Genomic DNA, 26837 nt, shown 5'->3' with positions numbered 1-26837 from the left:
TCAATTGGCTCTAAGCTGGTATTACATAACTCTTGAAATAAGAATTTTTAAAAGTTCTACATAACAGTGTTTGGTGGAGCTGACACCAGTGGCAGAAGGCTGGAGCAGTTATCCTGTAGCTCTTTCCCAGCCATACTGGGAAGTCCTTCCTGGGGCAGGGCCTCCAGGAGCTGCCCTGGCTGCTGACCCCTCAATCCCAGCCTGAATGAACCTCTGAGTGACCCAGCTGCAGTGTGGGGGCTTGGAAGAAATTCCCAGTTTGCCACTGGTTTGCCATAATGGCTTCCTGATGGCCACAGAACTGCTGAGTTTGAGGCAGGTTTAATGTGTAAGGCTGGAGGAAACAATCTGCACCTGCTAAAAATTCCTTTACACTTGGAAGGGGCAGGATGAAGTGTGTAGTGTGAAGTGGATGTGGGATATCAGAGTTTGGATGTGAGAATTCCAGTCCTACAATTTGATTATGTCCTCAAAGCATCCCTCTGTGAAGGTGACCACGTGCTGCTGGGAAAGCTTTGCAGAAGGATGATCTCTTCTGTTCTTCCTAAATTCTGAGGGATTTCATAAAACCATGCGATGGTTTGGGTTGGAAGGCACCTAAAAGCTCATCCAGTTCCACCCCTGTGATGGGCAGGAACACCTTCCACTATCCCAGGCTGCTCCAAGCTCTGTCCAACACTTCCAGGATTTGTGTCTGATTCATTGTGTCTCTTCACCTCACCTTAAACATTGGTTTGATTTTTCAGGGGCAGAAACCATTCCTTAAGTCCTGCACAATTTCACTCTTTTACCCCACTCAAATTCGCAAAATTATTTAAATAATCAAATCCAATTTTCTAGAGAAGTGTGTTGGAATGGAATGGAGTTTCCATGAATACACTGTTTAAATGGATATCTGTGAAATAACCTATCTAAAAATCTACATCACATACATTTAAATACATCCTGAGTTAACTATTTAAATGACATTGTCAGTTCTTTGCAAAGTCATATTTAACACAGAACTTGTGTCGCCTGCCCTGTGTGATTTGATTTTACAGCTCTGCTCACAACAGAGCTTTGAGGTTTGAACTTTGCTGTCACTGCTACGTTTGGGATAAATTTGTGTTCCTTATTTTGTATCTTGGTGCCCAAAACAGCTGGGGGTGTGTCCCATCCAGATATTGACTGTCCTGGCACCACTCCCTGAGCAGTACTCTGGTTGGCAGCGCCCGTGGCCTGGCAGTTCTGGGTGTCTTTTTGCCCTCAGTGACATCTCCCTGAGCATTTTCACTGCTCCAGAGCTGCTCTGCCCCTGGGAACAGCTGGATGGAGATGCTGGGATGTTGTTGCAGTGCTTTGTGCTGCCATCTAATGGAGCTCAGCACTGTCACTCCTCCTGCCAGGAGTGAGGGATTTTCTAGGGGCCTTCCCACCCAAACCAGTCTGGGGCTGTGATTGTATCAAAATGCAATTTAAGTTCCTTTCCACTTGAGCAGTCTTACTCAAGACCTGTACTTCTTGCCCTTCTCTTTCTTTCCACTCCTCACAGGTGTAAATCTGCTTTAAAAATGGTGTGAGCATCTTGCAAGTTCCAGGGTGATAAATTGTATACAGAGTTATTTCCTGCTTTTCCTGATTTTTTTTTTATTTCTTTCCCTTGTGCAGGCTCTTGATGGAAATATATATGATCACCTTAAGGATTATTTAATGGCATTCAGCAGGACTGAACTAGAGACATGCCAAGCTGTACAAAACACATTCCAATTTCTATTGGAGACTTCCAGCAGGGTAAGTTTGAACTGAATGATGCTTTGTAACTGAATCCTTGCAGTATGGACAAATCCCCAGGCCTGAGATTTGCTTCCAAAATCATGACAAAACTGAATGCTTGTTATTTTTTGTTACTCCTGATTGGTGTTAAGTTAAAAGGCACCAGACAGTTTTCTTGGGGAGAATTTTTCCTCCAGCACACAAACTGCCTTTCCCTGAGTGTATTTTCATCCAGAGATGCTCTGCTCTCCTCACTCTGCACGTTTGGGAGGGGAAATTGCAGCTGAGGGTTCTGCAGGGTGTAATCTGGAGCAAAGCCCCAGGAAACTGCTTGGATCATTCCTTAATAATTGTCTGTCAACCTAAAATCCAAGCTATTAGGCTGTTTTCTCCCTGGAATTAAGAGTGGCAAACACAGCAAACAAATTAGAGCCCTGTTGTAGACGTGGTTTGTTTGCTTTGTCGAGCTGCCAGACTGAGAGAGGCGTGATCGCTTCCAGGGTGATTTTGATACTTAAATAATTCATCTGCTGGGCTAAAAGAAGGGAAAAAAAATTGCCATTGAGTTCAGAAAAAGCTGCTTTGGTGCAGTCATAATATTCCTTTTTACGTTTCCCTTACCCACCCACCCAGAAACAGAGCTCATTCACACAGAGATCTGGAGCAAAAGCTTATTTAACACATTCCTCATTCACCTCCAAGCAAGTGATCTCACACCTTCAGAGATCTAAAGGGAGGGCATGAAAAATGGGCTTCACCTTCAGCTTTGAATTTATTTGGCAGCAACTGTAAAAATAATCAAAACACCATTTTCTCTTCAGTTGTAGAAGGACTTTCAATAATTTACCTTGGGGTGTATTATTCAGGTCTGCTTCAAATACCTTCCCCAGAAATGCTGGCTTGGAATCTTTCAGCTAAACAGGCTTCTGTATAATGTCTGCATAATTAATTTTTCACTGTTGTATCAGATCCTTTGTGTTCAGAATACTCTGAGAGCTGCCTGGTTGGGACTTTGATCCAATTCTAAGCTGCCATATCCAAACATTTCCTCGGAGCAGGAATCCTTTCCTCAGATATTTGTGTGTGCTGAGGTCGGGGCGCTTCAGAGAGCTCCAGGTCTGGCTGATTTTACACAACCACCAAGTCAGGCTGTGTGTGTGAGCTGTGTTTTTGTTTTATTCCATGGGCACAATGCCTGGAGAAGGGACAGAAGTGTAAATCCAGCTGGCAGGTCTCAACAGGGCTTTTACAACCGGTTTCTACAACTCCATTTGCTTCTCTCCTTGTACTTCAGGAATGTGGAGAAGAAAAATTTGTGTTGCTTTGCTACTGAAAATATGTGCTTTTCTCTGAATATGTTGACTGGTGGATTTTTCCACAGGCTTTGCTCATCCTTTCTTTCCATAACAGGTTGCAGTAATCAGCCACAGAAAAAATGAACCAGAAAAAAACATTTTCTCTCCACCAAAACCCATCCGTGTCGTTCAAAAGCAGTTTGAGTTGTTAAACATGTAATAAATTTGTAGCAATTTAGAATAAACCTGTCATCAAAGCAAAGGTTTTAAATATTTATTGGGGGTTTTGAATGCTTCACCTGTTCTTTGTTAGTTTGCAGTACAAGCTTGGCAGGATCTGCTTAGAAGAGACACTTCAGGTCATTGGGAGGAATATTTTTGCTCTTCCATCTGAGCTCCATTTCTGTTTGCAGGATGGAATTAAATTGTATTTGCTTTAGGAAGACACAAGTTGCTTCCCACAGGTGCCAGGGATGGCTCCTTGGATGGGCAGGGCTGGCTGTCACATCATGTGATGCAGATTGAGGGACACAGCTAAAAATCAGATTTTATGTATAAAATGAGGTTTTTGATAGTTTTATCATTGTTGGTTGGAGCTTTGGAGATTTTATTACTCCTGGGTCAGGGTGGTCATTGTCATTCCTCTGACACTGGAATGGGAACACTGACCCCAAGGGGGGGCAGGGATAGATGGGCTATTGGGAAGGAATTGTTCCCTGTGAGGGTGGGCAGCCCTGGCACAGGGTGCCCAGAGCAGCTGTGGCTGCCCCTGGATCCCTGGGAGTGTCCCAGGCCAGCTTGGACAGGGCTTGGAGCAGCCTGGGACAGGGGAAGATGTCCCTGGTGCCCATGAGAGGGGATGGAATGAGATGATTTTCTAGGTCCTTTCCCACCCAAACCAGTCTGGGGCTGTGATTGTATCAAAATGCAATTTAAGTTCCTTTTCACTTGAGCAGTCTTACTCAAGACTTGTACTTCTTGCACCTCTCTTTTGGAAAAAAAAATCTGATTTTCTTTGGAATATTTTCTAAACTTCCATTTGCTGTTTTGAGTAACATTTCTGTGAGGTTCCTGGTAAGAGGGCAAATAATTCCCTTGATGCACATCTCCACCTGTGCCTTGTTTCTGCATATGGGGTATATTTAATGTTTGATTTCAGGTCTGTTGTAAGCTGTCAATTGACATTGACTTCAGAAAGAAACCATGTAAGAACATTGATTTAATTACTGAATAACAGGAAATCTATTTGGAAAAGTGGCAGCTTAATCTCAAGGATACAGTGTTGCTTTGGAGTCTTTTTATTCTCTTTTTTATCAATTGTCCAATATTTTGTGCAAATGCAGGATTTCATATGCTGGGCTTGCACATCCTCCCAAACCTCCTGTTCTGATAAAGTTGTTTTCATTTTTAACCATTTATTGTGGCTTTGAGGAGAAATCTCCTAGGAGTGCTGTTGGAAAAATGAGTTTTCTGCTTTGAACTGATTTGCTTGGGAGTCAGATTTCTGTGGGGAAAGCACATAAAAATATCTGTGGAGGTTTTCACATCCTCAGTAACTTCATTTTGGGGGGGTGTTCCTAATTGAAGTTAAAATAGCTCCACATATTTGGCATGGCCCAGGGTTGTGTGCTATGGTCAGTGTTCACATGGATCTAAAGGACAATTCAATGGAATAGCTGCTTAAATTAAATTATTTTGATGCCAGATCAGTGCTGAGCATCCTCTGAAGCTGCAGATGTTTCCTTCTTTAGTATTTTCTGAATTTCTGTTTCTGGGAATTCGTGATGTAAATCCCTGTCTGTTTTCTCCCCATTTGAGTGTGTTTATGTTCAACTGCTCAAATTGGAGCAGTAATTATGTACTTTTCTGGTTTAGATGAGTGTGTTATTGGCCCTGGAGGACTATTTACTTTCTTTAACTGGAGATTAATTTTTTACAGTTCAGTATTTCAGCAACACAAGCATCAACATTTTGCTGCATTAGAGAACAAGTTTTATTTCCCATTGTCCACGCAGCACAGAGTTCTTGGTCATGCACAATGCTGCTATTTCTGGATAAATACCATCTTTGTTATCTCTTTTGTACATGTAAACCCCCAGTTTGGTAATAAATTGATATAATTTTGATGCATTTTCATCAATTGAGGCAGTGAATGCTTTGTAAGAGTTCTTCAACCAGTGATTCTATTTTTTCGTCTTGCAATCACTGGGTATTTCTTTGTAAATCTGTGTAAATTGTGACATAAGAGGTTTGTTTAGGGATCTGTGTCATGCTGCCTGAAACGTATCATTAAACAAATTTGGGAGCTGAAGGAGTTTTGCTTCAGCAAAATGCAAGCTTGGAGAGTTTTCTCTAAAAGCAATTTAATAAAGAGAGATGAAGTTTGTCACTGATTTTGGATGCATTATTCCAAATAAGTCTTTTCAGCTCCCACAATTAATAATTTCTGCCAAATTAAGACTTTTCATCTCAAGAAAGAGCAGTGCACAGGAAATTACCCATAAGAGGAGGGGAAAATATTTATGGCAGTGACAACCTATTCAGTAGTTGGTGTTTTTCCTCTATTTTGTAGGTAAATGGCAGGGATATTTTAGGTCCTTGTCACCCCCTGTGTGTCCTGCCAGTGCCTCTGAACAACTCAGGTCCTCAGTTCCCTGCTGGTGCACCCAAGCTTCCGCTGCAGGTTTAATCTCAGTTGGAAGCTGTGCTGGTTTTGCTCCCCAGCTCTTTTTCAGTTCACCAAACAAGGAGTCTAAATAAACCTTTTTCTTTCCTCAGGTGGTGCGGGATTACAACCTCCAGCTGTTCCTGCAGGAGAACTCCGTGTTCCACAAACCTCAGCCTTTCCAGTTCCAGCCCAGTGACAGTGACACTGTAAGAGCCCTGTGAATCTCTGCACTTACTTGCTCCTGCTCTATTTTAAAGCAGATTGTTCTAAATGGGGAAGAGAATCACTGGTATCCCAGTCTGGTTTAACCTCGTGCTGGTATTTTTGGGAAAGAAAGGGAGAGTGGCCTGGTTGCAGGAGGTGGGTGATGGTAAAAAAAGCATCAAGTAGGCTCTATATCATCCACAAAAGAGCAGAATCTTTTTTTGGCTTCCAGATTGTGACTAACAGTCCTCTCTTTCACTGCTTTCAACCTAATTCCTACTAAATTTTCTTGCCTTTTTATCCTGCTGGTGAGGTTCTCATAATTTTCACTAATACTGGGTTACAACTGAGCCAAAGAAAGTGTCCCTGCACACCTAAATTGCTCAAGGAAGACTTAGAGATACATGTAGAGAGTGTTACTAAAAATAATACTGTTAAAACACTGCATTCCAAAATAATATGCAAGAATCTTATCTTGGTTTCTGTGTTGCTTCCAAAGCAATCATTAATGACATTAAAAGTGGGTGAATCAGAGTATGTAAGTGCATTTCCAAACAGCACCTTGATTAAAGTGCATTCTTGATGTCCCATTGACATTACTGATGGTATTTTAAGAAACAGCTGTTTAAAATAAGTTTGGATCTTTAAAGCTTATAAACTTTTTCTGACTTGAATTCTTTATTGAACTGACTTGGGCAGTCCTGATCTGCATTCAAGTGATTCAGATCAAGACCTGCATAAGGGTGACTTTCCCTGTCACCCTGACATTTCTACATGGCTCTCCTTTGTATTTCCCTTTTAACAAACTCTGATTTTGATTTTTATTCCAGAAGGACTCAGTTATTCCCATAAATAAATGTTTGGACAATGCTCTTGGGGGGGATTGTTGGGGTGTCTGTGCAAGACTGGATAATGCTGATGGGTCCCTTCTGTGATAAATTTTAGGTTGTTCTTGATAACAGTGAGCAGAATCTTTCTGAGTCTTTGCTCTGCCTGTCTAACCTTTGCTGCTGTGTTCTCATCCCTGTGCACTCCCTGCATCCAGAGTTTTAATGCAGTTCAGCTGGTGGAGATTGAGCCCTCACCTGTCAGTGCTATGAGAATGACCATAGCAGAGGTACCTGGGGGTGTTTCTGGTCAGCCCTGTGTTATCCCTGTGCATGTGGGATGCTGAATTTACACTCTGGACAGGTGGCAACAGAATGCACAATCTCTATGTATAAAACAGAAAAGGTAAAAAAAAAAAAGGCTTTTTTCACAATGAGACTTCAAGGAGGAAAAATCAATTTAAGGGTGTTATTAGTGGGGGGCAGCTTCACACTTCTCCTTTTGTAATTGATATTCTAATCAATTTGGGGGTTTGTAATTGATATTCTAATCTGCTGGGGCATGAATTAAAATTTCACAGCTGAAGACAGTGCTGTGTGAAATTGGTTGCTGCTCCTGTGTGAGCGGGAGAGATGTGAGAGCTGCAGGCTCTGGGTGTGCACTGGTGAAATGCAGCCCCATTGCTGATTCATCCCCATGGCCAGGAGGGCTGGAAGTCACTCCCATTAAACTCCCCAATGTGAGAGGAATGCCAGGATTCTGTGCCATGGCACTTGTGTGGGCTCACAGGGTCCATGTGTGCTCCTGGTGCTGCCTCACTCCAGGAATTTTGGGGAAGCAATGAATGAGTCCTTCATGTCTCAGTTCCTCCTCCTTTGCTTGGTTAACCCTCTGGGGCTGCAGAATTCCTGCATTTCCTCAGTGCTCTGCAGCTTTTTAATCTTAGCTGCTTAGGCTGTAACCAATTTTCCCAAAAATATTTCAATTGTACTTCTTCAGGATCCATGTAATTCTGCTCAGCTGACAGGATTCTACCTGGGCAATCCCATTTTTAATGAATAAGTACAAGAGAATGAAGGCTCTTGCTCAGGCTTTTGAATTGGTCAGAAATTAGGTGTTTTCTAATTGATGGAGCAGCATTTAATTGCATGAGAACAATCACCAAGCATTCTTTTGCCACATGTTCTGTTTCTAGATGTTTTGCAGAGGTTTCTCAGTTGGCTTTTAATTTCTGTGAGTTGTGCATGATAATTTTCACACCAAGGAAAGTAGAATCATAAATACATCTCATCAAAAGTTTAATATGAACCTTTCCCAAGAGCAAGTTGTGGGCTCTCTTCAGGCTGATCCACTGGGACTGGGCTCAAAATTCAGAGTATTTAAGTATTACTGGAATGGAGTTGTGAGGGCTGTAGGCAGGAGGAATGTTATAAACAATATGGATATGGAGTTCTGAATGGAGAGATCTGAATTCTGGTGGAAATTCCACTTTTCTATGGTCCATCCCAGACTTCTGTTTTATTACCAGGATTTCTGTGCAATCCTTGAGTCAGGGACAGCCCAGTTTGCTTCCAAAATGATCCCAATGTGCACGGTCAGAGCAAAAGGGTCTGTTCTTAAGAAAGGAAGGAATGAGACAATTTTCCGTCAACTTCCAGGATTTTTGATCCCAAAAATCCCAATTGTTCTAGGCAAAATGTATACTTTTGAGTGCCCACCAAGAGAAAACCACTTCAAAATGTTTTACATCAATCAGGAGGTATTTTCCTTTATCTAAAAAAAAAATGTTTGAGCTTAAATTGAATCAGTTGTTCATGTTACTAAATTGCTTAGATTATTTCATTGTCTTGGTTCATTTTGATGAACGTAAATTCTTATTTTTAAAAAAGAAAGTGTTCCCAAAAATCCCTGAAAGAAACCACTTACCCTTAAAGAAATGGTTTGTTTTCAAAATACTCAGAAAGAAACAATTGATCAGTTCCTACCAAGCTTTAATCCTCTCCAGAATAGAATTCCCAACATGGATTTATGGCCAGCAAAGCAGAGAATGGAAAAGAATATTTTAAAATTCCTTTATCCTCCCAAGGAAATGCACTCAGCACATCTTGGCCTTGCACAGAGGCTGCTGTGATTCTCCAGTTTCATCATGCCCAGGAGGGAAGGGATATTTCTGAATTCCACAGAAATCCAGCGTGTGAAAAACGCTGCCCTGTGCTCACAGATAAGCCACGAGAACGGGGCAGAAGAGAAAGGAAATTGGCAGAAGAGAAAGGAAATTTCTCTGTTTCCTGCTTGGAAAAGCTGCTTTTTCCTTGATCCCAGGGTTATCACATGAGAAATGGAGGCAGGTGACACAAAAGTGTCCCTGGAATGGGAGGAGAAGGGCCCTGGAAAGCTGACATTTCATTTTTGGGGTCTTTTTCCTGTTTTTTATTCACTGTTTCCTCAGAGACCGTGAGGAAAAGCTGTGACCCAGCTGATTTCTCCCACAGCTTCGTGACATGAAAATAATCTTATTTTTTCCCTCTCAATTTGCACAAAAACACCTCAGGATGTTCAGAGGAAAGTTTTGCGGTTTCCCCCCACGTAACTTGGCTGTTTTATGGGTAGATTGAGAAAATAAAGATTAATTTCTCTTCACTCTCAGAAGAACATCCTGAAATTTCTCTGCATCTTCTGTGAAGGAATTTTATATAAGTTACATTAAAAAGGCCCATATTTCTATATTTACAATGGTCTGTACATTTAATACCAGAACAGACCAGGTTTAAGTATAACTTTCTTGAACCTAAACCTAAAAAAAAAAAAATTTAGTTATTATTTAATTTGATCAAACTTTTAATACTGCAACAGACTGGTTTTAAGTATAACCTTTTTGAGGCTAAATATATTTTACAAGGAAGTAATTATTTAATTTTATTCAGAATTAGGAGTTCTTTTTGAGGAGAATTATAGCCATTCAGGTAAAGAAATGATCAGTGGGTGTGAGTGGGCAAAGCTCTGCCTTCCTTCTGTGACTTGACCCATCTTGTGCCTGTGTAAAACTGATTTTATTTAATCCCTCCCACCCCATCTGTGCTTAAAATAAGATCTGAGATCTGATATTTATATTTGAGATTGATACTGAAGAAAAAGGAGAGTTTTGGATCTACTGGGGATTTAACTTAGGTTGAATGTGAGGATCATTTCTGATTTTCTCCTACGTATAATGAGCTGAAATTGGCTCCTAACCTAATGGATTTTATTTTAATTTGCACCACCTAATTTTAATTTAGAGAGCACACAGAATTCTTTGGCTTTAGCAGTCAGGAAACAAAATTGCAGCAAAGCTCTGAGTATTTTCTAACAATGAAAATCAGAGAGCACAAGTTGCTCTTCTTGAAAGAAGTGGCCCTTTCAGAAGTACAAATTTGTTTATATTGCATTGAAAATATTCACAAAATCAATTTTTCTGGGTCAAACTTGATTTTGAAAGTCTTTTTTTTGCCTTTGGTTATCTAATGAGGGCAATTTTTCCATATTTCTAGTTCTAATAGATTTTTTTGAAAAATTGGCTGGGAATGCAGCTGCTGTGAGAGCTGAGGCAAATGAGGATAATTATGAGGGTGAAAATAGAAGTAAATGAACAAAAATACTCTGCACTCTAATTTCAAGATTAATTTCAGTGAGAACAATAAAAAACTTCAAAAATAAATAAGATTCAAATTAATTTTAACAAAAGGGTTGTGCTTTCCATCTCTTGTATGCAGCAGAAGTTCTTAATACAGAAACTAGGAATAACAAAGCTGTGTTGATCAGTGATATTTAATAAAAGTCAATAATTTTAAGATTCTAAACTTCCAAAACAAAACCAAAAAACCTGAAACAAACAAAAAAACTAAAACAAAAAAAACCAAACCCAAACATCCCTGCCTGATCTGATGTTCCCTTTCCTACTGCAGCCCCCTCATCAATTTATTAGATTTATATAATATTGTCTAGTATTAATAATATATTATGAATTTGTTGGTTTAAAAAGCAGCATGTGGTTCTATAAGGCAGCAATAATAGGTTGATTTGGATTTAGCTTTATTGTAACATATATGTGATAATAATAATAGTGGATTTAAGTCCTTTTTTGTTACTCTGAGGGGAAAAAAAACCCTTTATGCAAAAAAAGTCTTAAAGATGAGGAGTGTCCAGTTTGAAATGCTGGAAATTGACTGAAATGTGAGTCAGCCCCAGCTCACTCTTGGCTAAATTAAAATTAAATGAATTCAGCAACAAGAGACTGGAAGGAGCCCCAAAGCTGGCTCACGATTTTCTCAGAACTGCTGAGTTTAGCAGTGAGTTGTGTGAAAAATGTCATGTGTGTTCCTTCCTCCTCCCCAGAGTGTTCCTCTGCAGCATTGGCATGGAAATTTCTTGTTTTCACCTCTCTTTAAAAGAAATGCCTGGTTTTTAGCTGTGTTTTCTGTCGGTGCTTTGCATGCAATAAATGTCCCCTGCTTTTTGCCTTGCCAGAAGTGAACTTTTTTAGGCTTCAGCCACAAAAAGAAGGAACTTTGAGGCTCAAGAGCTGATTTTTTTTTTTTGCTTTCAAGACAGTACTGTGCCATCTGCATCCGGATATAACCAGATAAATAAGAATACAGGCTGAGTTTGGCCTGTTGGGAGGCAAATCGTGCACCTGCAGCAACATTTCAGACCAAAATGGAGAAGTGACATTTGGCTGCAGCCTGAATGCTTTTGTTAATTTAAGAAGCAGCATCGCTGCCCCTGAGCTTTTTAGCTGCTTGGAGCCATCCAGAACTTTCTGTTTGGTTTACTGATCGAATTTTTAGCACTAAACACTGTTTTTGTTGTAACCCAAGCCCTGAGGAAGCAGCAGGGTGTCCATCTATGTTTAGCTCAGGTTTTTTGGCTCTGCCTTCATTCCTTGGCCACCAGAGTGGGTTTGGTTTCCCTCTCTTTTTGGAAGAGGTTAAATTGAGGCATTCCAGGCATGAAAACACTTCAGCTTCATGGAGTAAATCAGGATCAGACCCTTCAGTTCCTCCCTGCAATTTGGGCTTTAATGTCCACAGCAGATAAATCTGGTTTAGCTCCTTTGTTCTCACCTATTTAATGGTTTTCATTTTCTTGATGTTCCTGTCCAGTCTGTCTTTCCCTGAGGGTACAGAATTCAGGCTTTTCATTGCCACATTTTTATTTTTGTTTTATTTTTAGAACTTTCAGTAAGGATGAGGTCTGCCTGGGTGCAATGCTGCTTTATAAATAACTAATAAAAGTCTGATCCTACAGAATTCCTTTATTTTTTAGGAGGCCTTAAAGAATAGCCACGAAGTCCACATTCATTCTTCTGGTCAAGTGCTTCTGATTATAAATAGACTAAAACCCAAAATCACACTTGGGGTAATGGAGAAGATTATCAAGTGCCTGAAAAGTCTGGATTCTTTCCATATGAAGATGAGCTGTTGAGTTAGGAGCAAGAGCAGTGGGAACACTGAAAATATGTTATGGGCTGTTTTCACTCTCAGATGTTTGATGGGGAACAGGGAATGTCAAAGATTCTGCTCAGGTTTAGGCTCAGGTAGAAGCTGTGTGATAAACTGGGAAAAAACTGAGGGAAATGTTACCTTAAGGATTGGATGTGCCTAAATAAATCCATGTGTTGTTTCCTTCAAGTTTACAATGGAGTAGCTTAACAGAGGTAATTAAAGAAGTCAGTAGTGAATGAATATGATTCTCTAAATCATATTAAAGAAAAGCCAGTTTATTAATTAAATTGAGGGGATGGGTGGAGAGATCCTCACCTGAAGCTTCACCTTCCTACCTGATCATCCCAGGGCTGGCCCTGTGCCTGTACCTCTCCTCTTCCTCTTCTGGGCTGCTCCACACCCTGCCTGACAATTCCTGTGCCTGGAGAAGAGCTCTGGCTGGCATTTCAGACACTCAGGATAAAGGCCAGGTTCAGTTTTGACAAAGAACTTCACTGAACAAGTAATGAGCCGAACCAATTTTGCCTTTTTTTCAATTATATCCCCTGACAGACTGTCAACCAAAGGTAGTCATTTTTGTTCCTTCCATGAGGAAAAATCTTGTTTTCAGAATGACTTCAGTTTGCCTCCTGGTGTCTCTTGGTTTTACCCCAGTCTGTGCCAAATGCTGGTGTAGATGATTAAACTCTCATCCTTCCTTGGCACAAATCATTCCACTTTTCCTGCTAAAATACCTGATAACAGCATCTCTTCTTCTGCAACAGCTGGAGGCTTCCCAGCTACCCTGAAAATAATTCCATGTCCTTCAGCTCTCTTACCCTTTCCTGATGGCTAACCTTGGATTTCTCCTGCCTAAACAACCTTTTCATCCTTCTGGGCTTTTTCTCTAGTTTCAAACTCCACCTGATGAAGAAAAATGGTGTCATTTGAACCACACAGAGTGAGACATTTGTGACACGGGCATTTCTTTCACACTTCAACAGCTCTGTGCATATTCTCTCTTCTTGAGTCAGTTTATAAGGGATTTCTTTTGGTTGATCTCAGAGGCTGGGCAGGAATATGTCAGGACTTGTGGTGAAAAGGAGTGTAGGGGGTTGTGGATTGCAGTGACTGGATCAGAAAAAGAAACCACAGGGACTGGTTGAGGTTGGAAGGGATCTCTGGAGTTTGTCTGGTCCAGAGCTGGTTGTCCAGGACTCTATCCATGTGGGTTTTGGATATCTTCAGAGATGGAAGATGATTCTATGACTGTTACAAATGGAAATGATGGAAAGATTGGGAATGATTTCAGTAATTCCATGCTGGAGAATATTCCTGTTCTGTTCAGCCTGTAGACAGCAGAGAACTATTTCATCTTGCTCTAGTTGGAACTTCCTGAGGGGGACAATCTTACTTTTTGTCATTGACACAACAAAAGGAATAAGATGGAACAATATCAAAAATGTGATTGGAAAGTTCAGACTCTCTTTTGCAGACACAAACATTTTTGGACAGAAACTGCTATGCTGAACTAAAATATTTGATGACTTTGTGGTTTGATCACAGTTTACAAAGAATGAGCTCCTTGGTCGCACTAAACCTTTCATCTTTGGGAAGGAATTGTTCCCCATGAGGGTGGTGGGGCCCTGGCACAGGGTGCCCAAGGAAGCTGTGGCTGCTCCATCCCTGGAAGTGTCCAAGGCCAGGTTGGACAGGGCTTGGAGCATCTTGGGACAGTGGAAGGTGGTGTGGAGTGGGGCTGGGTGGGCTTTTAAAGTCCCTTCCATCCCAAACCATTCCATGATTCCATGATCTTTGCTTCCTATAATGCCTGTTTACTTTGGAAATGGAATTCTTGTGAACTTTTGGCTTTTGGAGTTGCCTTCCCACAACCTGGTCCCATCCCAAAGTTCACCAGGAGGTTCTTGTCACGCCTTCCTTGTTTCATAAGAAACAAGACCCCAGGCTGATAAATGTAGCACAGAGTTACCCTGTAGGCAAGCCCAGAGGCAGCGCAGGGTCTGGGCCATCGCAGCTCATCCCTTGTTGCGTGTTGCAGAGCCGACAGCTGGAGTCAGAGACGGGAACCACCGAGGAGCACAGCCTGAACAAGGAGGCGCGGAAATGGGCGACGCGCGTGGCCCGCGAGCACAAGAACATCGTCCACAGCCAGAGGGTAGGTCTGGGACGAGCACACCCCTTGGGACAGGAGCTGCTGCCAGCACCAGGGACCCCCCTGGGGCCTGCCTTCATGTGACTGTCAAAAATCAGTTCCACACTGGGAAAAATCTGTGAGGAATTGGCCGTTAAATCTAATGCGATGACATAAAATTAGATGGGAATTGATAAATTTATTTCTGTGTCTGTGGCTGGGCTTTGAAGAGCCAAGGGCTGTGTTTGGGCATCAGGCAGCTGGGTTTTGGGATGTGTTGAATGTGTCTTTTAGGAGGGAGAATAAAGACAAGAGTTCCTTGCAAAAAATCCAGCCATGAAGGATTCTGCTGTGCTTTCACGACACCCTGCCCAGTTTCCTGGTGTTGCACAGTTCCAGCTCTTGAGCACAGCATCAGCTGGAGGAAAACAACATCCAGAATGCTCTGACATCTCGGGGAAGGCTCCAGGGAGAGCTCAGAGTCCCTTCCAGTGCCTAAAGGGGCTCCAGGAGAGGTGGAGGAGGACTTGGGACAAGGGACAGGGAATGGCTTCCCACTGCCAGAGGGCAGCATTAGAGTCACCACCTTTTATTTCTTTTTATTTCCTGGGATGGACCTTTGTCAGTCAACCCCAGCATCCAGACAGTAACTGATTGTCACAAATGCCTGTCTTTGGCATTTACTGCACCTGTGGTGTGTGTCCTTGTTCCTGGCAGACCCTGGAAGAGCTGGAGTGCCACGGGCCCGTGATGTCCGAGCAAACCCGAGCGGAACTGGAGCAGAAAATAGACGAAGCCAGGGAGAGCATTCGCAAGGCTGAGGTAAAAAGGAAATTATTTTGGCATTTTCACTTCCTTCCCACAGGTGGATCTTGGTTACAGCTTCATTTAATTGGTGGAAATGTGTATTTTTAGCATCAAAACCCAGGGAGTTTTAAGGTATTTTTTTTTCTTCATTTGGTATTTGTCAAATCACTGAATGAACTTCATGAAAGTTGAGATCAGAAGGATGATATTAAAAACACCTCCTGATGAAGAGTGAGTCCTCTTGCTGCATTTTTCACTGTTAAAGGTCAAGAATCTCTGTATTTAGGGGTTTGATCTGAAATAGGTTGAAGAACAATCTCATTGTTTTTTACTAATTTCCTTCCACTTGAAGAAATTAATACCAGAAAATGGTGATTTTATCTGACTTAATATTTTTAGGTTCTAGAACTGTTAACTGCTGTTGTATTGGATTTTGATACACTAAATCTGACTGTTGATGGGGAAACATTGGAAATAATCCTTGCATCTCTAATTTTAGTGTGAGGTGCTTTAAAAAGGGTTACAGAGGTTTTTGAGACCTGTTGTGGGTTAAGACTCCTGAAAAAATGAACTTCTTATTTGGCTGCCAGTGTTGGGCTGGTAAAAGTGAACTGTTCTCATGGCCACTGACTGAAAAACCCCATTGCAGGCAGAAGGATCAGATCTGCTGGGTTTTGGGGTGAGTGGGTTGCTTAATTAAAACTGTAGGAGAAACCTAATTGTTTCAGTGAACTGCTTCTCATACCTCAGAGTACCTGATGTAATTAGGAATGTGATTTACAGGTGAAGGGGTTGGAAAATACAGAGCAAAATCATTCCTCCTCCTGGCAGGAGGACTGTCAGGCTCCCCTTTTAAAGCAAATGCAGGATATGGTTTTTTTAAAAACCTGATTCTTACATAAAGTGGTTTAAAAACCTGTTTTGAGTAAATTATTTCCAAGAGACCATACTCCAAAATACTTGTGTGTATACATACATAGTTAATGATTAAATCTGCAAGGATAAAAGCAGCAGCAAGAAATAAAATGAGGATAAGGAGTTGCCAAAGAGAAAGTTCTTGCAGCAAAATATTATAAAAGGTACAAATTAAACCAGTCTGGAACTAACATGACTTAGGAGAGAGGGAAAGTGCTAAGAAGTGAAAATTTTACATATTATTTTCTCCAAGACATGTGTTTTAGCTAATACCAATAGTGTATTTTCCTGGTTTTCCAGTGTGTTGGAGTTAAGCCATCCCTTATCTTCCTAACATTTCACATGTGCCGTGTTTTACAGGGGAGTATGGTGCCAGTGCCAAGTACTTGAGGATGAACCTCAGTGATTGGGGGATTTTTGCCAACTTATTTCTCTTCCGCTGCATATTTTAAAGACATGAAGTTTTATCCCTGAGCTTTTGGAATGATGTGGAAACCTCTTTGTGGGAGTTTCCTGTATTGCCACCAAAGCTGTTCATAGTGTGGCATTGTTTATTTTTTTCAGATAAACCAATAAGTGAATTTAGGGAGATGTTATTTCCACTTGAGAATGCCTTTTTCTTTTTGCTCTGTTGGTCCCCACTCCTCTAAGACTGAGCTCAAGACCACAAATCAGACAAGAGATTTTTGCACACATAAAATCCTGGAGGAGAACAACCTGAGCTTTGAGCTAAAACCTGTTCTTTGGGAATGCAATTATAATTCCTTGCAGTGTGTGAAAACCAAACATTCCTGCATATTTAAGTGCACCTGATGGAGTTGGAATTACTGAGGGTTGGGTTGAGGAGTGGTATTTGTGCAAAAAGTTATTGAGGCTGTAGGGAGGCTGTGGAGTTTGTTCTGGTCTCACATCTGAAGGTGTGTGAGGATGACAAAGAGCTTTGATTTTTATTTTATTTTTCTCTTGAAATGCTTGTTATTTTAATGGAATTTTTATGCCTGTTCTATCCCATTTTGGTTTCTTGACTCGTTCATTTTCCTTTGCAAATCCATTCTCCCTTTTCTGTCCTCATAATTTCTGAAGGGGAAGACAACTTCACAAGCACATTGGGATTGCTTCTTTCTGGTTTGGTTAGAGGGGATTGTATTGGTAAAGGTTTTTTTTTTTTCCAGGGTGTATTGGGCATACAAGTGCTCATCTCACTGCCCTCTTCCTTGGAGACCCTGAATCCAGGGAAATCTAAGCCCTGGGAGGAGCTGAGGAGCTGTTCCATATGGATAACTGGATTTAACAAGTACAGGGGTGTGGAAACAGGTGTCATTTGAAAGTACAGCAAAGGAATTGAGTAAAAATGTGCTCAGGATTAGGAAATATTGGAGAATCCCAATTGTTTTATCTTCTGCAAGATGAATATAAACCCTCAGATTGGCACATCCACAGCTCAGTGGGTGATTTTTGATCTTTTTCTCCCTGGGATAACAGCTATTTTTCCTTGTGATGTTTTCAGGGAGCAAACTCCTTGATTAGAGTTAGGGGAAAATTAGGATTTCCAGCAGAGTGCTGCTGTGCAGATGATACATGGCAGATGTGACTGTAACTGATAACCAGAGCACACATTTTTGTGTTAAAATTGGAAAATGTGGGGTTTGTTAAAGGAGGGGTTTTTTGTTGTTGTTGTTTTGCTTGTTTTTAAAGGAAATGTTAAAATAATGTTAGAATTTGAGTGATAATACCTCTGGCACTGGCAAAGAAGTAAATTGACTGTAGTTAATGACGCACTGTGGAGTTCAGATCCAGAGGGATTCCATCCTTGTCCCAGCTTCACTGAACCACTTTGATAAAGACAAGCCCTGAGAGCACAAGGTGCTCCTTCAAACTGAAAGTGGCACAATTCAGGCATCAGCTGTAAAGGAGATCAATTAAAAATTGGGGAATTGATGTTGAAAACTGATTATTTGTGAAGATAAGCCATTCTTGGAGCTCCTCTGTACTCACTGACCCAGTTCAGGTAATTGAAGTAGAACTTCTGTGATTTCAGCTTTGATTTCTGTAGCAGCAGGGAGGAAGGGAGGAATTGAGCTTTCCATTTTCCCACTGCCTGAATCCCTTTATCTTTCAATGACTGGAGACAGAAATTTGCTGGGAGCAGAGCCTGACCCCCCCAGCTGTCCCCTCCTGTCAGGGGCTGTGCAGAGCCACAAGGTCCTCCCTGAGCCTCCTTTTCTCCAGGCTGAGCCCCTTCCCAGCTCCCTCAGGAGTTCTCCAGCCCCTTCCCAGCTGTGTTCCCTTCCCTGCACACCCTCCAGCCCCTCCATGTCCTTCCTTGCTGAGGATCCTGAAGCTGCCCCAGGACTGGAGGTGCCTCAGCAGTGCCAGCACAGGAGATTTCTTTTTCTCATCTCCTTTTTCCTCTCTCCCACCAAAGGCTCCATCATGGCTCTCCCCAAGCAGTTCAGTTATCCCAGGGCTGGCAAGATTCTTCTCCAGGATGGTGGCAGAGGTTTCCCATTTGTTCTCAGCTCTTTGGGCCTCCAAAGCAATTAATCCTGTTCCCACTTAATTACAGGGGGATGTGTTTTGTCTCCTCCTCAGGATACCTACAGCTCTCCAGAGGGTGTTTGTACCAGATTAGATCTGGTTAAGGCTCATTGTGGTGCTGTTTACTCTGTTTGATCAGCTCAGAGGTGCAGGGCCAATTTAATTGTGTTTAATTGGGGGGCTGATTTCTCCCTCTCCTTGTATTTGGCTGTGGATATTTATTGCTGGGTTGTGTCACAGTGGGAACAAAGGAAATTCCATATGCTTCAGGAAAATAAATGAAATGGAGTCCCAGAATCACAGCATGGTTTGGGAGGGAAGGGACCTTCAGGGCATGGGCAGGGACACCTTCCACTAGACCAGGTTGCTCCAAAGCCTCTCCAGCCTGGCCTGGAGCACTTCCAGGGAATAAGGCTCCTAATCCAAAAAGGTGAATTTGCAAAATGCCACTCTCTGCCATGTCTGGTTGAGCTCAGGAAGCGAAGGCTGGGGAGCAGTGCAGGGAGCCAGGTGCCTTCCCTGCAGGAGATGTGTGGGAGCTGTTGGTCTTTCCAGGTCAACAGATTGAGGACTGGCCTGGAAAAAACCCCAGTGACATCCACAGAGCAGGAATTTCAAACTGTCTTGGTGAAAAGCAGTTTAGTGAGGGGGAGGATGACTTTTTACATGGTGAGTAGTGCCAGGACACAGGGAATGGCTTCCCACTGCCAGAGGGCAGGGATGGGTGGGATATTGGGAAGGAATTCCTGGCTGGGAGGGTGGGCAGACCCTGGCACAGGTTCCCAGAGCAGCCCCTGGATCCCTGGAAGTCTCCAAGGCCAGGCTGGATGGGGTTTGGAGCAGCCTAGGACAGTGGGAGGTGTCCTTGCTGCCCATGGCAGTGGTGGAATGGGATGATCTTCTAGGTGATGGGCTTTGGGGTGTCTAATCCAGCCTCTGCTTCAGTCTTACTGAATGTTTTGGCTCTGAAATGTCCATAACATTTTTCAGTCCATGAAGAACCAGTGTTCACCCCAGGACTGCAGAGAAATGGGATAATAAATGTTTGCATACAAAAATTTTACAGACACTTCCTTACAGAATTTGGGTGATGTCCATTCAGACCCTGTTCCCAACAGCTTGAGAGACACTTTTTAAACCCTACAAATTCAATACTTGCGGATCTTTAATGTTCTGTTTGCCTAAGCTTGGGGAACACCCATCTGGCACTTGGGCTGGAGCTGTGCAGGTAGATTGTTCTCCAGGAATAGCTTCCCCTCTCTTTCCTTAACCTTGGAATTCCCTTGGGAGAGGTGTTATGTGTGCCAGTGCCTCATTTCCTGCTTGCTTCACGTTGGATTTCAGTCCATGCAGATTATTTAGCATATAAATTATCTCCTGGAATAGCTGTACAAACCTCCAGCCCAGCCTCCCACTTAGAAAAGAAATTCACTCAGTGTTGTGGAGGAAAATGTAATTTATGAGCTAATTCCCCACCTGGTGCAGAAAAAAGATCCAGATTTAAGGTGAGCTGTGTTGGACAGGATTTGTCTTTTTGGTTGGGGTGGTTTTTGCTTTTTTTTGCCAAAAAGCTTTGGGTTTTCCACCCCAAACCCCAGCAGGGCAGTGCAAGTTGATTTTTTTGGTTTTTTTCCTCATACACCCCTACTTTAACACAGCAGGCTGTGATTTAAAACTGAACTGCATGGAATAAGACTCACTTTGGGTTTTGAGAAGTTTAGGCCATTCCAAGACTTAATTATAAATCAAATTGATTTATAGTCATGCCTGTCACTGTATCATAATTTCAGTGCCCCAAAATTTAACTTTTCCTGAAGATAATTATTTCATTTTAATACTATTTCATTTTAATGTCTTTTTCAATTAAAAAGACTAGAATGTCAACAAAAAGTTTTTCTAAATGGGGACAGAAATAAAGATAATGGCATTCCAGAATGTTTTGCCAGAATCTCTCCACATTGATTTCTTTCTGGCTAAAAGAATTTGCCAAATGAGAGTGTCCACCTGGGGACATGGTCAGTGATGGCCTTGGCAGTGCTGGGGGAACAGTTGGACTCCATGATTTTAGAGGGATTTTCCACCCTAAGTGATTCCTATATGATTTGTTTTCCTGCCACTGAAAAAATATTGGTGTGGAATAATACATTTCTCACAGAAGATGGTTTGGGTCACTTCATAATCCTAATTTAATCTTATTTTAGTATCTGACCAAGCTCCTAAGTGCAAATTCTGTGTAAAAGAAATAAATCTGAATTCTTCAGGAGAAAAAAAAGTCTGGGCATAGCACAGAGTTTGTTCTGTACCTTGGAAAGCCATGGCAGGTAAAGCAGCTCTGCTTTCAGGAAAATCCATTTAAAACTGGCTTTAACAAAAACCTAAACCAGAATATTGAAGGGGCAACACTGCTGCTTTTCTATGTGGTTTTTACCCCAACACCTTTGTAAATGGCTTTGTAGGACTTGGATTTGAGGTGTTTGTGGGATGTGAAGGAACTCTGGGTTTCCTTCCAGCCCTTTTCTCTCCTGGGAATGGGGAACAGCTCTGTAATGTTCCTGCTGGATTTCATTTCCATGCCTTGCAGAACAGTTGTGTATCTTCATCTTGAGTAAGCTGTGGGTCAAAAAACCATTGCTTAATTAAGACTGGAACAGTAAATAAACAAAACTATTGCATCTCCCATGTGGAGCAACGTCAGGTGTGTGAGGAATAGATAACAGTGTTTATGTTTTCTAAAACTTGGGTGGTTTTTCCTTTCATCTTCTTAGATCCTCCCAGCAGAAAGAACAGCTCAGAGGAGCAGGAACTCCCCAGAAGAGTTTGTACATTTTGTGGGCGGCTGATGGTTTTTTAATCAGTGTAAAAATACCCCAGTCCTCAGCTATTAACCAGTAATTGGTGGCTGTAAACAGCAATTTCACTGTTACACAGGAAAATGTTTGTCCTGCAGTGAGATTCCCTAACAATGAAATTTGGGCAGCACCCAGATTTCAGAGCCAGTGCTGGATTCCAGCATTCCTGGGCTTGGGAAGCTCAGCTGCCTTCCTGGAGATGTTCAGAGTTGCTGGGGCTGCCAGGGGCCACTTGATGGAAGATATTTCCCAGTCTGTCAGTGCAGGTCACTCAGTGCCCCAGTGTCCCTGGGGATTCCAGTGGGAGCCAGGGAAAACCAGGGTTAAAGCTTTGTTTGCTTTTTAATGTGATGATCTTTCAAGGGAGCAAGACTTGCAGAAAAGCTTGTGACACAATGTGGTGAAATCACCACTATTGCCCTGTTTCCTTCTTACTTAACATTTTATTCTGGCATAATGAAAGCACCAAAGCCCAGCTCATTCAGATGGAGTGATGCTTGAATGAAATGTTTGTATCTTTATAGAATCACAGAGTCATTGAGGTTGGAAGGGCATTCCAAGATCATGAAGTCCAACCCAGCACTGCCAAGGCCACCACTAAACCATGTTTAAATGTGTAGCTGTTCCTGTGTGAGAAGCAGGATAAACTTCTGCTCCTGAGTGGTATTTTATTTGTATTTTTCCTACAGGTAGGAAGCTGTTAGCTCTGGTCTACCAGCATAATTATTTAGGTAAAAATATAATTTCAGCTTGTAAATAACTTTCAAGTGCAGGCCTGACCTAATGCTTCTGGTGCTTTTATGGCTTGTCTGCAATGGAATGAAGCTCAAAACATTTGTGGTTTGGAACAAACATTTGTTGACTGTTAAGGCTCCTGGGTGTAAACAGGGAGGGGGAACTCCATTGGATTTGCTGGGTACATTGAATTAAAACCTCTTGTAAAGTACACTCAAGGATTTTGGAGCAGCTTGTTTATTTTAGCTCACAATTTGTACAAACAAACTACAGCAGAGCAAGGACTAACAGCAACTGCAGATGTTTGTAGCAGCCTGGACCAGTGTTTATTGCTGTAGCATAACTCAGCCTAATTGGAAATTGCATAATGAGGTAAACAAAAACAACTGGGCTGAGCAATTCCTAGGTGGAGGCACAGGGAAAGTGCTCAGAAATGGCTGTCAGGATGTAAAGGCAAGTTAGGGGGAAGCTACTTCACTCCACAAGTAAATATATACATTAATATATATATTTGTATATTCAAGGCCAGGCTGGACAGGACTCAGAGCACCCTGGGATAGCAGAAAGTGTCCCTGCCCATGGCAGGGGTGGCACTGGAGGATTTTAAGGTCCTTCCAACCCAAAACATTCTGGGATTCTGTGAATAAGTTGCCTTTGACAAGGTTGTTCTCCCTGCCCTGTGCAGCTGCAAGCATGGAGTGGGTTTAAAATTTTGGATGCTTAGGAACAGGAGAGAAGGGATGCACATTAATGTATTGAATGTTTCCTCCTTTTCTCAGCTTTCTGAACACTATTTACTGTTAATCATTCACCTGGAGACCCCTTGCATGAAGAAGTGGCTCAGTGGCTTTGGCTTTTCCCATGGGAAACACTTCTCAAAGTTGTCCCATCCTCCTTTCTCCATCCTTGATTACAGGGCAGAGCATGTGCACACAGCTGTAGCCATATGAAGTTTCATCTGACATCATAAATTTCCCTCTTACAACTGACCTACTCCTTAAAAATCACATTTCTTTTATGCAGGATTTAAAATAATGTCTCTCAAAAGTGGTTTGATTGAGACAGGTTTAAAGTCACTTTCACAAATTAAGTGAAAATGGAGACAGGGGTTTCAGCTTAATAAAGTTAAATTGTTTCTTTTCTGATTTAGTTTCTCAGTAGAAAGATAGAATTCTCTGATTCTGTAAGTGCAGCAGCATGTCAAAAATGAGAAAAATACCTGTATCACTTCAGCTCAACACAGAATTTTGTATGGAGTAAGGATTTATGTAAGAGATATCTACCTGGCACCCATTGGCATTTGAATTCACTGTACACATATTCTGCATAGTCTGCTGTGCTTCAGCCACTACTGGAAAGAGAATGCCCCTCTAATTTTTGCCTGAACTCACCTGTTTTTGCTGTTTTTTCTTGGATCCCCAGTGCTGCTGAGTGCTTGATCTGAAGCAGTGAGGTGCTTCAGATCCCTGTGGGAAGGGCTGGAAGGGAGAGAAAGGAGTTGAAACTTTGCTACTTGCTAAAAATGACCAATGCTGTGAAAGGGAATGTGGGAAGAATTCCAGGGAGGTTCAGTGGGTTTCTGTTGCTGCCTCCATCAGTGACTCACTGAAGGCTTTTTGGGAAATCACTTGATTTTTGTTCCTCTGATGAGCAATGGCAGCAAGGGGTGTTGAGGGGGTTGGTCTGGATAGAAATACCCTCAGTTTTATCCCTGGGTTTGCCCTTCGCTTCTTGATGCAGATCTGCTCTTGCTGAAATCCTGAATTTCTTCACACTGCTCTTCCCACCCCTCCTGTTTAGACTGTGAACTAATTTGGATCAGGGTGGTGCTTTGCCATGAATTTGTTAAATCCTTGGCTCCATCGGCCAGCCAGCCTGCCAGGATGCTGAAGTGAACCCAGCTGTCAGAAAACCTCCATTTCCATGCTGGTCTGAAGACAAAAATCCTGAAACTGTTTGTTGGAGTGAGATACTTACTTAATTTGGGGGTTATTAACATATTGTGCTTCCATAACAAATGAGTTTCCTGTGATCTCTGGCACGTGCTGGTGGAAAAGAGCCTGGCTTGGGAGTTGGTGGGTTGGTGTGTGTGTGTGTGTGTGTGTGTGTGTGTGTGTGTGTATCCTGCCAGGTTTATTTGTGTTTCACATCTAGCTTAGTCACCGCCTGGAAGGGTCTGCACTGTGGATATTCCTAATTTTAAAAATCTTGGGTTGTTGGACTTCAAAGCTGCACTGAACTACTTAAGGGTGTGAATTGGGAGTGGGCATAAACTCAGAGGTGATGTTTTAAGAAACACCAACTGGTGAGACTGGCTGGGCCTCCAGAAAACCATTGCCTGTGTCTTGGCTCACACCAGGCAAGGAAATGAGGAGTGGGGCTCATTTCCATAGGGAGCAGCTTCAGGAGCCATCTGGATGGTCAGAAAGTCCATGGGGCAAGGTGGGACCCCGAGGAACTCTGAGCTCTGTGTGTTTGTGTCCCCAGATCATCAAGCTGAAGGCAGAAGCGAGGCTGGAGCTGCTGAAGCAGATTGGGGTGTCCGTGGACACGTGGCTGAAGAGTGCCATGAACCAGGTGATGGAGGAGCTGGAGAACGAGCGCTGGGCCAGCCTGCCCTCGGTCACCAACAACGGCTCCGCGCACCTGGTACGGATTCCTGGGGGGGGAACCCATCCCCAGGGCTGGGGCATCTCAGATTCTAGGGGGAAAACCTCTCCCCAGGGCTGGGGGATCTCGGATTCCTGGGGGAAAACCTCTCCCCAGGGCTGGGGGATCTCGGATTCCTGGGGGAAACCTCTCCCCAGGGCTGGGGGATCTCTCTAGGGGCTACTCCTGACTTTGTGTGGGATATAGCAGGTCCAAAGGAGGCCCCAGAGCTGCTGCAGGGCTGGAGCCAGGCTGGGAGAGCTGAGGGTGCTCACCTGGAGAAGAGAAGCTCCAGGGAGAGCTCAGAGCCCTTGCAGGGCCTGAAGGGGCTCCAGGAGAGCTGCAGAGGGACTGGGGACAAGGGATGGAGGGACAGGACACAGGGAATGGCTCCCACTGCCAGAGGGCAGGGCTGGATGGGAGATTGGGAATTAGGAATTGTTCCCTGGCACAGGGTGCCCAGAGCAGCTGTGGCTGCCCCTGGATCCCTGGCAGTGTCCAAGGCCCATGTTTCTTTGAAGGCTCATTAATAGTTTATAATGTTATCTGGAGCTCTTTGAGTGTGCAGATCCAAGTGTCAAAAATCCCAAAGGAATTCCTGTGCTGAGTTTCACTTCAGATCCTCTCTGGTCATGACAGATGAGGATTTGTTACATACCTGTGTTAAACAGTGTTTTTATTCCATTTCTTTTTGCACTCCACCTCCTTTAACTGCCCTCTGTGCCTGTTGTGCTGCTCCCAGTCCCCCATTCCCAGTGTCCCCAGACATGGCACAGCTGGCCCTGGAGCTGAGGCCCCAGTGCTGGTCCCAGGCGATGCCACAGCCTGGGAGGTTCAGCTCTGAGTCTCATTTTCCCCTTTTACACTTACGTAGGCTCCTGCATTTAAAAAAGGCTCTGTTGACCTTGGCAGGCCAGACAGGGACAGCCCAGAGATGGAATTCTTAGAGCTGGGGCCAAAATGATGCCAGAATTTAGAGGAATTACTGCAGTTTGTAACAAGCAGCACTTTGACTCCAGCCTGGAGGAGTGGGCAGTGTTTAGCGGAGCTGGGGAAGGGAAGCCAGCTTCCTGGAGCCCCAGGAAAAGCTGAGGGAGCTGGGAAGGGGCTCAGCCTGGAGAACAGGAGGCTCAGGGGGGACCTTGTGGCTCTGCACAACTCACTGGCAGGCAGGGAGCACTCGGAGGGGTCAGGCTCTGCTCCCAGGGAACAGGGACAGGACCCATCTGTGTATATGCGCAACAAAACAAGATAGATTTATATATAGATACTTATTTATTTATATATATATATATATATATATGTCCACTGTTTTTGTCATGTATATAATCTGCTTTTCTGATCACCTCCCCTGCATTTCTTCCTGTGTTTGCTGCCTGTCCCAAACCTTTATTGTCCTTCTGTCCCATCCATTGATTCCTCGCTGGCACCATCCTCCATCCCAGACCCTGCAGCAGAAGGATGAGCTGTGTCAAGCCAAGCTCTCAGTTTCCTGTTTTCCCTCTCCATGCCTGCTTCCCGAATGATTCCAGCTGAGGAGTTGAGAGCAGCCCACATGCTGAAAATGAAGGAGTAGTTTTCCTCCTCGTGCTAGAAAAGCAGGAGCAGATGTTGCCCAAACCTTGTAGACATGATTTGCTGATTTCCATGATGTCCCAGCTGGATCTCAGCCCTGGCTGCTGGGACCATGCACAGCAAAAGGCAGAGAAACAGGAGGGGAAACCCCAGATTTGTCACAATTTGTGGTTGGTTGCTGATCTCCCAAAGCATTGCCCAGCTGTAGGACAATTTTTTGGTTATCCCAACATCCATGAAGGATAGATGGAGGCAAACTGCTCTTGGATGAGAGTTAGTAAGGAAAAAATAATCACCAGGACTGCAAGGATTTGGTTTGGAAATTGTAGCATAAAAACTAATTAAGTCAGAACATCATGATTTGTTCTAGTCCAGGCCTAGAAGAGCAAAGCTGTCAGAGACCTGGTGTAG

General features: G+C 43.0%; 1 protein-coding gene across 2 annotated transcripts in view; it reads left to right on the top strand.

Moving 5' to 3' along the window:
* FCHSD2 (FCH and double SH3 domains 2) overlaps positions 1-26837 on the top strand; it is a 118110-nt gene that overhangs the window by 84029 nt on the left and 7244 nt on the right. Inside the window, exons 8-13 of one of the 2 annotated variants that reach the window (XM_031063770.1) lie at positions 1648-1770; positions 5826-5921; positions 6965-7036; positions 14266-14382; positions 15076-15180; positions 24690-24851. In XM_031063770.1, the coding sequence (XP_030919630.1) occupies positions 1648-1770; positions 5826-5921; positions 6965-7036; positions 14266-14382; positions 15076-15180; positions 24690-24851 (675 nt within the window). The remainder of the gene's footprint in view (positions 1-1647; positions 1771-5825; positions 5922-6964; positions 7037-14265; positions 14383-15075; positions 15181-24689; positions 24852-26837) is intronic. The other variant, XM_014310423.2, reaches the window with a different exon arrangement.

Source organism: Geospiza fortis, unplaced genomic scaffold (genome assembly GCF_000277835.1).
Source record: "Geospiza fortis unplaced genomic scaffold, GeoFor_1.0 scaffold659, whole genome shotgun sequence".
Classification (NCBI taxonomy): domain Eukaryota; kingdom Metazoa; phylum Chordata; class Aves; order Passeriformes; family Thraupidae; genus Geospiza; species Geospiza fortis.
This window is presented reverse-complemented; position numbering and strand designations above follow the sequence as displayed.